The following is a 14112-nucleotide window of genomic DNA, read 5'->3' as shown; positions in this document are numbered from 1 at the left end:
AAAAAGGCATTCTTGCCCATTTAACAAAAGAAGAAGTGCCCACATGGGTTTGGCATCTCCTTTTTAAGATTTTTTAGTTTCATATCTATCATTTTGCAAAAGCCATCTCCATTTCTCAACTATAAATAGACCCCTTGGGGGTCTCTCTTCCCAACAAGTTGGAGTTTGAGAAATTGAGAGAACAAAAAAAAGTTCTTTCTTTCTCTTCCCTTCTCCTCTCTCTCTCTCCTTTTTTCCTTTGAGTTGATGAGTTTTTTAAAGAAGAAAACTCTCCTCCTTGGCAGTGTTGGCTCAAGCTTGGAGTGGTGGCAGGAGCAAGGAAGAAGGAGCTCAAGGTAGGCCCTCTCTCTCCCTTTCTTTTGATTTTTTTTCTTTTTTTTAATTCCTCAAAAATTGCCCCATTTTCTTCTCTTTTTTCTTGCATTTTCTTTCAATTTTGTGTAATAGAAATATATATCTAGTTTAATTCCATGCAAATTTCTATTTTCTATGTTTTGATCCATTCAAATTGTTATTTTCATTTTAGCCATTTAGAATTAAGATTTGATCTTCAATAGATCAAATTCTGCAGTCTATGGGCCAAATCAATTTCAATTTATGCCCCAATACTTTTAATTCTATTTTAGATGCTTTCATTTATATTTTTACATCATTTTTATTATCATCTATGTTCTAGAATTATAGATCTCATATTTGATCATTGGATCAAACCATTTATGAGATTCTATTTCATTCATTTGTGTTGAGATGTTATTGTTTATTCTGGTCTATTTTTGCCTTCATCATTTTGCATATAATTAGGTATTATTTTGATTTAATTTTTTTATCACATATTTATTAGCATGTTTTCAGAATCCACACCAAAAATCAGATCAATCTGAGTTGCTTTGGTCTCTTAAAAAAACATGGATTCGGACCCCACTGTTTTGAGTCATCCAAATTTTCCCTAAAATCATACCAACTTGTTTGAGTGATTTCTCCCTAAACAGAGATGATTTATCAAATCTGTAAAAAGGGAAATCTCTATAATTGTGTGTAGTTTCTTTATGTAAATTTTTATCAATTTCTATGGTATTTTAATATATGATTTTGGTAAAAAAATATGACCCTATAACTCTGTGTCATTTTAGTGGTTCAGATATTTGTTCATTTTGTTAGAGTCATATCTCCATAATGTGAGATCTTTTTTGCGATATGTAAAAAGGATATTATTTATATGCATGTTTAGTTTCTTCATATAAATTTTCAGCCATTTGTATAAAGTATTTTTTATTTCTTTTGCATTTTAAGTTGGTACAATGTCTGTTTTCAATTTCAGGCATTATTCAGACATAAAATCAACTTGTTGCATTCATATGTCCCTATTGGGAGATCATTTTTTAGATCTATAAAAAGGAGTTTTTTTATTAGAATATTGAGTTTATGCATGTCAATTTTTAGAAATTTTTATTAAGTTTTCATCTGCTATTTGGATAAAAAATCAGAAACCTATTGAATTTTCTTTCACAGGCTTTTACAGATTTTTGACCAACTTGATCAAATGGGATCTCCCCAATGGGAGATCATTTTCTAAATATATAAATAAAAAATCTTTAATGGTTTAACTGAGAAACTTATTTCACAAATTTGGGAGAAATTGAATCAGTTTAATCTTTAAAACTCAAAAATTACAGAAACTTGTCTGTCAAGACTCCATTTCCTGATTTCAAAATTTATTTTCCAATGTTTTAATCATATATTGAGTTTTAAAAATGCTTTTTGAGATCTATAAAAAGAAGATTCTTCCTTGAAGAGTTAAGAATCTATGGAATCAATTTTTAGCTCAATCTGAGTTGTTTTAGGCTTCCATTCATTCAAAATACTCTGATAGGGTCGATTTACATATCTCAATTTTGATATATCTTATTTTACTTGGATAAAAAAACCGAAATTCGGGTTTTTCTTCAAACTTTTTCTGTAAATTTCGATTCTAGGATACTTTTTAGGTTATTAAGAACCTTCAAATCAAATTTCATCAATTTCTAATATATTTATGGATTTTGCCTTTATTTTTTGGGGCATAAAAAGGCTAAATTATGGATTTTTCTTAATTTTTCAATAATTGAATAAAATCCATAAATAGCTACATTTATTTCTAACATGTTTACTCATTTTGCATAATTTTTCTTTCTTCATTTCTAATTGATATAAATTCATTCAAGTGTTGTAATAATACATTAATGAGAATTTGATTTTATGCTTAGTTTAGAATGAATAGGCATATTAGTTTAATTTTCCTACATTTTAATTTATTGTATTTTTTTTTAAATTTCCTTAAAAACATGAATGACATGTGAACCATTTAATAAAGAATAAATAAAACTAAGTAAAGTTTATATTTACCGCCATAGTCAAAATATGAACAATACTTAGAATTATTATTCTTTATTAAAATACAAAAATTGACTTACACTCTTAAGTCAATTTAAAAAATCATCATATTTCACAAAAATATATTTTCTTATTTTATTAGAATCCCAAATAAAGATTAAGTCAGAATATATTCGTGGCCATAGTCATAAATATATAAAAATTTAATCTTATTTTAATTCTATAAAGGCATAAAATTAATTTCATTCCTTGTTGGAATTTAAATGAAGATTAAATTGGAATATGTTTATGGCCATAGTCACAAACATAGTAAAATTTAAATCTTGTTTTAATTCTATTAAAGAATAAAATTTCTCCTTTTAAATTTAATTTTAAAAAAAGTTCTTTTAATGCATTCATCATTTAAGATAGAATTGCATCATTTTTTTTTTCAAAATTATTATTCAAGTGATTTTCAAATTTTCAAGTGATTTTTTAAATAACTTTCATTTCTAGATTCAAATATCTATTTTCAATTTTCATTTCTTACTTTCCATTTTTGAAATTACAAATTTCAATTTTTGAATTTCATTTAAATATCAATTTTCTAATTCTTTTCAAATTTGAAATTTTGAAATTTCAAATTCAAATACTAATTCTCATTTTTCCATTTTTCAAGTTCTAATCTTAATTCCATTTTCAAATTCTCAACTTCCCATTTTTAATTCCATCATGAATTCGAACTTCAGTTCTAAATCTCAAAGTTCAATCCTCAATTTCAATTCTAAAATTGAATTTCGAATTTGATCTGAATCCTAAATTCCAATTTCGATTTCAGATTCAATTATATTTTCAATTTCAAACTTCAATTCTTCCAATTTAAGTTCAAAGTTCAATTTTTAATTTTAATTCTAACTTCTGATTTTCAATTTCAAATTCTGAATTCAATTCCCAGTTTGATTTCTGAATTCAATTCTCAATTCGGAAATTAAACTCCAAATTCGATTTTCTGGTTTAAATTCAATTCAAATCTCAAATTTCAAAACTTAACTTTGAATTCAATTTCAAAATCACTTGGAAAATTCAGATTTCTGAATAATTTTCAAAAGCATACACATTCTCAAACTCAAAATTATAGCACAAGCCTGATAAAATATGCATTTAGGATTTAGAATAATTTCTTAGATAAATTTAGGCAAAGAAAGGCATAAATTCGATCATTGGTTCGATTACCCCTGATAAAGGCGCCAAGAACGGTTGAACCTTGTACCGATGAGCAAATCCCATCTTCCCATTTTCCTGCAAATTTCAAAACGGAGGTGAGTTATTTCAAATTCTTTTTTTCCAAAAGTCAAGTGAGACATTGCGAGAGTTTTTCTCTTTCTTCCCCTAAAAAGGAACAAAAGGAAATTTTTTGCAACGATCACAGGTCACTAGGTGAACAAGAGTGAACCAAGGTTTCAAAGACTGTTAGCTTCTCTTTTATGGTATCAAAGCTAACCACCTCTCACGAGAAAATGGTATCCTCCTGTTTTCCAACTGTGCTGTGGAATGTAACAGCAAGTCTCATGTTTGTGAAGCTAAATCATGACAACTATCTACTTTGAAGGTCTTGGCTTGAATCTGTGATGTTGAGCCAAGACCTCCTGAAATTTGTTGATGAATCCTCAAAGCAACTTCATCAATTTACGATCGACGTGAATGGGAGCAAGGCAGAAAATGCTAGTCATTTCACCTAACTTCGATCAGATAAGCTAGCCCTTAGCTGGATCAAAGCCAGAGTATCTAAGCCAGTTTTAGGCAAGATCATGAGGACAAAAACTCTGTGAGAAGCCTGACTTGTTATAGAAAAGGCGTATCTCAATCTCCCATGAGACTCATGATCTTAAAAAGGATATTATATTCATAAAGAATGAGAAAATGGACATGTTAGCATATTGAGACTGTATCAAATTCGTAGCGGATTCCCTTGCTAGTACAAATCACCCTGTTGCCAAAGAAGATCTAGTTCAAATAGCTCTAAATGTGTTGCCCCTTGAGTAGGAGAGTTTTGTTCTATTAATCACCACTAGTGCAATGGCATGAACGTTTGCAGATCTATATGATTTGCTTATCAGTTAGGAAAAATGTGTCTTGATGCTCCATCCTAAGGCGTTTGAAACACAAGAATCATCCCACACTGCTTTCTCTGCCTCTAGAGGTCATGGTTGCGACAGAGGCTTCTGTAGAGGACGTGGTAGAGGTCAAGGAAGAAATTCCAATGTGAATCAACCCAATGCAAATCAGAATGTTCACAATCCACGTGAGCCAGTCACTTCCCAGTATTATGGCAATCGTGGACATGTTACCAAGAATTGTTGGGATATACCCAAATCCTTTTCGGCTATGTCCCTAAAACAATCTGTCGACAATTATTGGTACCCTGATACATAAGCTACAAATCATCTCATCATGGATGATCGACAGTTTTTAAACAAATCTCAGTATCAAGGCAACATATCGATTATGGTGGGTAATGGTAAGATGCTTCCCATATATCACACTGGTTATCTTAGTTTATCAGCTAATGGATCTTTGTTTGATTTGAAAAATATCTTACACGTTCTTGATATAACCAAAAATCTATTATTTGTGGGACAATTTACTAAAGATAATAATTGTATTTTTGAATTTATTCCTTCTGAATTCTTTGTCAAGGATCTATAAACAGGCAAGATACAACTCAGGGGATCAAAAACTCACATGGAGATTTACCTAATTAAGAGAGATAACAATCTAAAGATGACAGCCTATACAGGAAAGAAAGACTTTTAATCTTTGGCATCGACGTCTTGGGTATGCCAACAATAAAATAGTATCATTTTTAAATTCTAAACAAGCTATTTCTTTTAGCAGGAAAAAACAAATAAAAGTGTGTCAGAGTTGCTTCATTGGAAAAGCCCACAAGTTGTCAGTTGGGTGGTCTCTTATCCAAATGACAACTCCTCTTGAATAACTTTATGCCGACGTTTAAGGCCCTGCTCCAGTGCTCTCTCATGAAGGTTTTAAGTACTATCTCTTTATAGTGGAAGATTTTATTCAGTTCTCGTGGCTTTTTCCTATGAATGTTAAGTCACAAGTTTTTAAGTGTTTCAAGAAGTTTAAGTAGATAGTGGAAAATAAATTTCAATTTTCAATAAAGACTTTTCAATCTGATAATGGTGGTGAATTTATGAGTCATAAATTTTAAAGCTTCTTGCAAAATAATGGCATAGAACACAATTTTTCTTGTCCACACACGCTCGAACAAAATAGCCTCATTGAGCACAAATACAAGCACATCGTTGAAACTGGTTTGAGTATAATGAACTCGGCTGCCATGGATCATTCATTTAGGGTTGATGCATTTTAGACAGTTGTATATGTCATCAACAGACTGCCCACATTAGTTCTGGGTAGAAAATCCCATTTGAAAAGTTGTTCAAAATAGTCCATGATTATCAACATCTTAGAGTCTTTGGTGTGTATGTTACCCACTTATGACCACATACAACATCTCTAAATTTCAACCTAAAACCAAACCATGTTGGTTTCTGGGATATGCCTCCCGTCATAAAGGGTATATTTTTCAACATGTTTATTTTGATGAGACATCACCTTCTTCTCCAATAACACCAGCTCCTCATATCCAACCAGACCTCAATCCTTGTGTACTCACATCGTCAGATGTTCACCCACGTCTCACGAAGAACCCACAAAGCTTACCCACCTCACCCAATCTACAGGGACCCGTTCTGCCTCTAGAGTCTAACCTAGCTATATCCTTGTTCCCATCCGAGCTCCTGCTACCCATGACCCCCTGACTTCCTTACCTCCTACCAAGACCACTGTATCCTCACAAGTCCTTCCATCATCACCCGTCTCCTCACCCGATCCATCACCCATCTTAGGGGGGTCGACCTCTTCACCCAATGTCCTCTCTCCTATACCATCCCCAAGAATCTCACCACCTTCAGCTGGCTAGCTTGCTCTCCATCGTGTGTTTGATCATATTCATCCTATGATCACTCGGTCCATGACTGGCTCGCTAAAGGCCAAAGCTTTTCTCAGTTCCCTTTACCCAATATCTTTAGCTGAATTTAGTGCCACCTTACTTGAACCTGAATCAACTACCTATAAATGAGTTGTATCCCATCCAAAGTGGCAGCCAGCCATGGAAGATGAATTTTGTTCTCTTCAGGCTAACTGTACATGGCATCTCGTCCCTCCTAATGATCACTACAATATTATTGGCTCTAAGTGGGTATATCGCATTAAGTGTCACACATATGACTCTATTGCTTGCTATAAAGCTCGTATTGTAGCCAAGGGTTTTCATCAAGAAGAAGGGGTCGATTCTTTTTAAACCTTCAGTCTAGTCGTTAAACCAACCACCATTCATGTGGTTCTTGCGCTTGCTATGACATTCAAGTGGCATATCCACTAGCTGGACTTCAATAATGCATTCCTAAATGGTTTTCTTTCTGAAGAGCTGTACATGTGCCAACCCCAAGGTTTTGAGGATCCTTATTTTCTGACCCATGTATGCAAGTTGGATCACACCATCTATGGGCTGAAGCAGGCTCCCCGTGCTTGGTATGAGAGGCTAATCTCTCATGGGTTCCAAATCTCTCAATCTGACGCTTTCTTTTTTGTTTCTTAAAAGCATGAATTTTGATTTTATTTATTAGTATATGTTGATGATATCATCATTACAGGGGGCTCCTTTATGGCCATCAAGAGTTTAATCACTTGTCTAGGGAGTGCCTTTTCTATCAAGGATCTTGGGAGACTCACTTACTTTCTTCGGATTAAAGTGACCTATTTCTCCATTGGTCTGCATCTATGTCAACATACCTATACTCAAGTCTTCTTCGCAAGGCAACCATGGTCGATGCCAAACCGATTTCAACACCTTTAAGCTCAAGCACAAAGCTATCTCATGATAACTCACTACTCTTTCATGATGCATCATTATATCGTAGCATTGTCGATGGCCTTTGATATTTTATAATTATGTTCCCTATTGGCTTGTGAGGTTAATTGAATATCTTTCATGAGGACCGTATTTGGAAAGATAAACCTCCTGAATGGTTTCCGTCCTAAATCATTCTGTGAAATCGCTTTGTTGCCTTGTCGAGGCCTGCCTGACACTAAATTGCCAATAAAAAAAAAAGACAAGATGTATAAAGATGTAAGCAAAGGATTTTTATTTTGAATCCCACCTGAAATAGCTCAATGACACTTACTATCAAAATTAAGAAACATTTCATATACGAGATAACTTACAAAATAGTTTAAGCTTCTCCATTGAATAATTGCCTATTAAAGATGTAGGCCCGAGAATTTGTTACTGCCACATGGATTTGATTTGATGAATATGCCTAAATGTATAGGTTAGCATCACACTCCCACTCATTCTCCTTAACACATACCTCTCCACCAGAACATAACATCCAAATTTCACCCACTCACTGTTTTCACACTCAAACTCTTGGTGTATCCTACTCACATCCTCCTCTGCAGACTCACCTTGTTCTTCTCTCATTTTTGCTAGAATTTCTAGACTCAACCTTAGCCCAGTCATTCCACTTGCTATATTCTTTGCTCTCATCACCATCATCCCTTCCTCTTCCCTCCTCTCTTCTTCAACAATAGCTTCCACACCACCAAGCGATGCCTCTTCCCTTCTCACATCCGTCTCCACAATCACTACTTTCTCTGCTACCCCACCACAGTTTCCAGCTGTGAAAATCTCTTCCCACTGCTGCTCAAGACTCATTTGATACATTAGGTCGCTCCACGTTGCACCATTTGCACCAATCCACTCTATGAATATACCGGGACAGTACCATTCTCCAATAATTACACGAGGACCATTCTTAGATACTGGGAAATCTAAGATTGGCAATGCTGATCTTAAAGATACATCAAGGCCATTAACTTCCTTTAGTACCAAAAAACTGTAGGGGTAAGCTTTCCATGGATGTTGTCGTAGGAATTCTGGTGATAAACCACTTGGAGCCACAGACCATGCACTATAACATTTTCCATGGAGAAAACTTTCGCAGCTACTTATCTTCATATGCTGAAAATTGTCACTAGAATTGAAGGGCACAAGCTTGTCAGTTTGATAACTGCAGCAGAAGCAACAAGGGATCGTCTCTTGCTCCCCTGTGCATGTGTACACCAGCCTGCAGGTGCAAAACATGTTAAGATCGATAATCACATCAAATATTGGAAAATAGGTGGTAAACGAACCAAATGAATAGTTGTTAATTTGACCATGGTTAAACACTGACCATGATTAACTCGCCAAAATGCCCTTCATCAAATAGTTGTTAGTGGCTTAATCATTTGCAACTTAGTCCCTAGCTTATTCACATTTTACAAGTGGGTCCTTTTGTAAAGGACCGTCAATTTGTCTGCCGTTTAACAGTTATCGTCAGAAAAAACCTCAAGGACTGATTTGCAAGGGATAATGAAAAGGCACGGACCGATTTGCAAAATGGCATAAGGCAAGGACTATTTTGCAAAAAGGCTAGGTCAACGGGTCGGGTTTGGTTCGGACCCAAGTGAAACCAGGCTTGGACTAGATTTTCGGGTATGGTATCGGGATCGGATCAGGTCTAATTGAATCTACTATAAGATAAACCATACCCGAACCGAATAAAAACTGCACAAACCATACCCGGTAAAATAATATTTTTTATCATTTTTACATTGAAAATTTGCGGGTCTTAATCGGAAATCGGGTTGGGTCTGGGTCTGGTATAAAATTTTACAAACTATACCCGGGTCCATGTATTAATCGAACCTTCGGGTCCGAACCCGGGTCTTAATCAAATCTTCTTATTTGTCACCATACGGGACCCTATAGGGTTTGGTCCGGGTAAACCGGACCCGTTGACACCCCCTAACTACAAGGCAGGTACCAAATTTGCAAAAAAAACTCAAAAAAATACATTGTTTCAACGCTGAAAGAAACAGGATTTGAACTGTAGGCCTATTGAGCGGAGCTCAAGAGCTCGCTTGTTTACATAGAAAACGCATTGTTCCAAAGTTGACATCAATGAGATTTTCAACAATAAAACTATTGCTTGCAAGCGAAACATTTCAAACTATTTATTGTACACTGGATTATAAAAATATATCTAAGCTTTATCTATTACTACTTAATGAGCCTATACTAACCAAGCCATGCTGAATATATACCTGCTGTTTATATATATTTTTTTATGAGCTGAGATGAGCAGCCCGGCTCGTTTTTCAGCTCTAAACATAAGTAACCAGACATGTTAAACAAGCACTTTAATGGGCCACGCCAGACTATAGTCCCTGTATTTCATAAAGCTTTAGTCCTATAAATATTTTGAGTGGATTTCCTTGTGATAATACTGAGATCAATTGTTTGAATTTTCTTAGTAAAAAACCAATAGTTTAACCTAAGTTTATGATCCATAGGTACCAACGTTAATTTCCTTATGTGTATAAGTAATTGATATTTATTTGATATGTAGTCCATGTTTGAACCATTAATCCGATATAGTACTCCTGGCCCAAAGAGTCCAATTTGGTTTTTGGCCTGACCCACTGAGGGACTTCTACTCTTATCCAACATGTTCACAGGGGAGGCAATGTAAGACCTAAGGTAGCAATGGGATGTGCATCCTACTGGGGCCCCCAGGTTGGTCTAGGTTTGGGCCCCTTTAATTTATTTTGGATTGGCCTCGATTGGAATGGGGCTTAAATCAAGTACTATACTTGTTGGATAGGGTTCCGGCTAGCCATCCGGCCACTTGCCCAGTTTTTCTTTCTTTTCTTTTCTCTTTTGATACCAAGGAGAAACCACCATTATGGTCGTCTCGTTATGGGCCGAAAGTGCCCAAAGAAATGACTTGTTTCACAAATCACAAATAATGAGAAAAACCAACAAATATGATCTTTCTCTGGTACATACACAAACACGCGCTCATGAATTGAGATCAGGTGCAATGTGACAGGATACTTTGAGGGCGCAGTTGCACCATATCACCCATCATGTTGGGACCCACAACTGACAGTATCCCAAAGATGGTGGTGATCAGGTACAACAGCACATTGTGAGTGTGCAATGACATGGCACCTGATCTTCCCTCTGTGCTCATGCAAACAGCAAAGAGATAGAGAAGAGAGAGAGAGAGTACCCGGAGTTTCTGCCTTTCACCTCAACGGCATAGTATTGGTTGGAAGACAAAGGTTGGCCAAGAACAGGGACAAAGAAGACTGAATAAAATTGGGAAGGGGTCATGCATGCCATCTCCATATGGATCTGGAATTTCAACACCAATGTATTTGTTTTGAGGGAAAGGAAGATCATAGCATATCGGAAACTTGTATCCTGCTGCCTCTTCTATTTCTTCCACGTCTTGGATGATCAAAATGCCAGAGTGAGGGCCCTCTGGTGGGGATAAATCCATGGCTGAAGGATTCTGTTTGTAGAAAGATAAACGCCTTGTTACATACATTGTGTCAAAGCAACAATCTTCTAAACAAAGACACAATCTAAGTTTGCGTATTTATAGAAGGCTATGACGCAGTTGTTCACACACACACACACACACACACACACACACACATATATATATATATATATATATATATATATATATATATATATATATATAAGAACTGTATTAAGCTTCATTTCTCGTTCTGCCCGGTTCTGCTCTATATGTTTTAAGTGTATTATGATATTTTTGAACCGTTAGATGTGTTTAGCATGATCGGTTTAGTGGGAATTGACTCTTGGATCATGTTTTTTCGACAAAATAATATGTTTTTATAAGCCAAAAGTATTGGTATGTTCATAGCCATTGATTTTGAATTACAGAAAAAACATGTATACAAGTCAGATTCAGGCAATCCAAAAGCTGGTTCCCACTAAACAAAACCTATAGATCACATCTAAGGTGTTAGACATGAGAAAAAATACTTAAAACTATGATTTTTTAAGGGGCCTAACAAAAGCTGCTAAAAACCTTATATATGTTGAGTTTTTCAATAAGTTGACTTAAAAAAAAACTGGCTTTGCACAGATTTCAATGTAAGGCTTGAAGTGGTGCACGTCAACGTGTATACTTTGAGAAATAAGCGTCGTGTTGACCTTGAATTAAATAAATCGACTTTAAACAGTTGGTTTTGGTTGGAGGCATAGTCACAAATCTGGTTGTAGGAAACTTTCAGTGGAAGAATATTTCGGCATATGTTCAGAAAAACTAATTTTTCTACAAAAAAATTGAAAAGATACCGATGTATCATTAAATATCCTTGACATATAAATGTAGTAAAATATTAATAAAAAATATTTTTATCATGTTAATACTGGGTTAAAATCCCATTAAAAACGTGCAGTTTTTTCAAGATATTGATCATTTTTTGGTATAATATCGGTCATTGAAAATATATGCAGGATTTTCAAGATATTAGTGATATTATAACATAAATTAAAGACCCATTGAGAACTCACATATTCACCAAGACGACATGCAGTTCCACACTTTTTCATGGGCTGATGGTGAATTCTCTTCATGGGAATGGTGGACTGAATAAAATCCGTTTTTACAAAACCACACAAAACATCACACTTGTCCTGTTGTTCCACCCGGCCCCTTTTTGCTCTACCACTTAGTAGGGGTGTCAACAGGTCCGGTTTGGTTCGGACCCAGACTTGGACCCCATTTTTGGTTAAGGTATGGGGTCCCGACCTGTGTTTAATCAGGTCCACTATAAGAAAAACCATAACCCAGACTCGATAAAAACTACATGAATCAGACCCAGACCATATATACCCAGTAAAATCATATTTTTTTTATCATTTTTACAATGAAAATTTGCGGGTCATAATCGGAACTCGAGTCGGATCTGGGTCTGGTATAAATTTTCACAAACTATACCCGGATCCATGTATTAATCGGACCTTCAGGTCCAGACCCAGGTTTTAATCCGGTCTTCTTATTTATCACAATACCCGCACCCTATAGGCTTTGGTTCGGGTCTGGTCCAGGTAAACCCAACCCGTTGACACCCCCACCACTTAGCCATGACATAATAGAGTTTTGAAGACAAAGGTTGGCCAAAGAACAGGGATAAACATGAATCTTGTTGAGTAACAGTGAACCGGGGGAAATGGAGCCCGGCCCACCCCACCTCGCTCTGTTTGGACTGTGGATGAAGGTTAAAATCAAAATTTGTGCGGGGATGAACTTATGCTTTCTCCCGCCCCGTCCCCAGTAGTTCTTCTTTAGGATGGCAATGGACCAAGAAAAAATGGGGCCCCGCCCCGCCCCGCCTCACTCCATTTGGACCAAGGATGAAATACATGAAACGAGGATGGAGGCGGGGATGGAAGTTAAAATCAAAACCTGTGCGGGGATGGAGGGCAGGATTTTGAGACGGGGCGGGGGTGGGTGGAGACCTTATCCTCCGCCCCGGTCCACTACCATCCCTAACCTTTATTGAATTTACGTAGGTCAAAAAGAAAGTATATCCTTCGCGAAGCAAGGAGACCTAGGGTGACCTTTATAGACCATCTATTCCCTCGATCCTATGATAAAGACAAATTTCTTTACTGGGGAGGTATGAAGAGAATTTCAAACTCGAAATTTGTTGAACTTAAGTGTCTGCACCTGTTATCGTCCCTTTAACAAGGTACACATGTATGCATGATTTTGAATAACCAACGAAGAACCGTGAAAGATGTTCAAGGATGCTGAATCCAGCGTTTACTCTGACAAATCTTTTTATTTGTGAGAATGTGTTTTGTAAGGACCTTTGGTGGAGATGGGTTATGTTCTTTTTTGGATTGGATCTTAATTTCAATAATTTGTTATGGAAAGATAAGCCTCCTGATTAGTTACCTAAGGATGATCTTTTATAATTTTTCTTGTTTACAAAAAAAGTTAAAAAACTCTTTACACTGGAAATCATATGCTTCAAAACGGTTATTATTTTAATAAAAGTCTGATTGTTTTCATCATTTATTTTGAATTCCATATTAAGTATGGGGTTAATATTTGGTACCGTTAAAGGTGCCGAATTATTGAGCAGAAATTATTTTGCATTCATATTTTTTTTTTCTCCTACATTGGACCATATAGATATGGTCTATATGGAATTTATTTAGTAAGAAATGGGTTTTGAATAGTGTGATTTTAACAGTTAATCAAGTTTTTCAGTCTTTAAAAATAAACGGCCTACAGTGTACCAAAATTGTACAACTCGGAAAATGGTAATTTTACATAGGAAAAACGTGATTTAAAGTTTTATCCTTGTTTAACACATCATGCTGAACACATCGATGTGTTCAGATTGAGTTGATTCAGTCTGCACCTATGATATCCAGCTCAATAGTTCCGTACCTTCATTAGCACCAAATATTTATCCTTGTTTTACATGAGCCATCTATGTGAGAGTTAAAAATCTAAGGTCTAAATTGTAATAATAATACAACCATACGAGAGGCGGAGCTCCAGCTGGTGAATGCTGCTAGACCTTTGTTTACTTAGGCACCATTTACTTGGATCTGAGATCCAAGGGATTGGATATGATGTGCGGCTCACATTAAATCTGAGACATTTTAAATGATGGATCCCGAATTCATCTTTTAGGCAAAAAAGTATGATGAATTTATTCGCGGTGAGGAAGAATTAAGCTCAACCGATACAAGTTAGTCATTGGAAGTATCAAGGGGACCTTACCAACGGG

The 14112-nt window shown here is 35.7% G+C and overlaps 1 protein-coding gene across 1 annotated transcript; it reads right to left on the bottom strand.

Moving 5' to 3' along the window:
• Positions 1 to 7717: 7717 nt before the first annotated feature.
• LOC149812880 (uncharacterized) lies at positions 7718 to 10874 on the bottom strand. The gene is made up of 3 exons (XM_089991006.1): positions 10664 to 10874; positions 10554 to 10632; positions 7718 to 8561 (listed from the first exon to the last, which is right to left on the bottom strand). Exons 1-3 carry the CDS (start codon positions 10872 to 10874, stop codon positions 7718 to 7720), a joined length of 1134 nt encoding a protein of 377 aa, XP_089847132.1.
• Positions 10875 to 14112: the final 3238 nt, after the last annotated feature.

Source organism: Nuphar pumila, chromosome 16 (genome assembly GCF_984573655.1).
Source record: "Nuphar pumila chromosome 16, dmNupPumi1.hap1.1, whole genome shotgun sequence".
Classification (NCBI taxonomy): Eukaryota; Viridiplantae; Streptophyta; class Magnoliopsida; order Nymphaeales; family Nymphaeaceae; genus Nuphar; species Nuphar pumila.
Note: the sequence above shows the minus strand (reverse complement) of the source record. Positions and strands in the feature narration are given on the sequence as shown.

Coding starts and splice junctions, on each gene's coding strand:
- LOC149812880 (XM_089991006.1), bottom strand. CDS start 10,874: ATGTATGTAACAAGGCGTTTATCTTTCTACAAACAGAATCCTTCAGCC. Junction 10,633..10,663: donor TCCAGATCCATATGGAGATG/GCATGCATGACC, acceptor AATTTTATTCAG/TCTTCTTTGTCCCTGTTCTT. Junction 8,562..10,553: donor GTGAAAGGCAGAAACTCCGG/GTACTCTCTCTC, acceptor TTGCACCTGCAG/GCTGGTGTACACATGCACAG.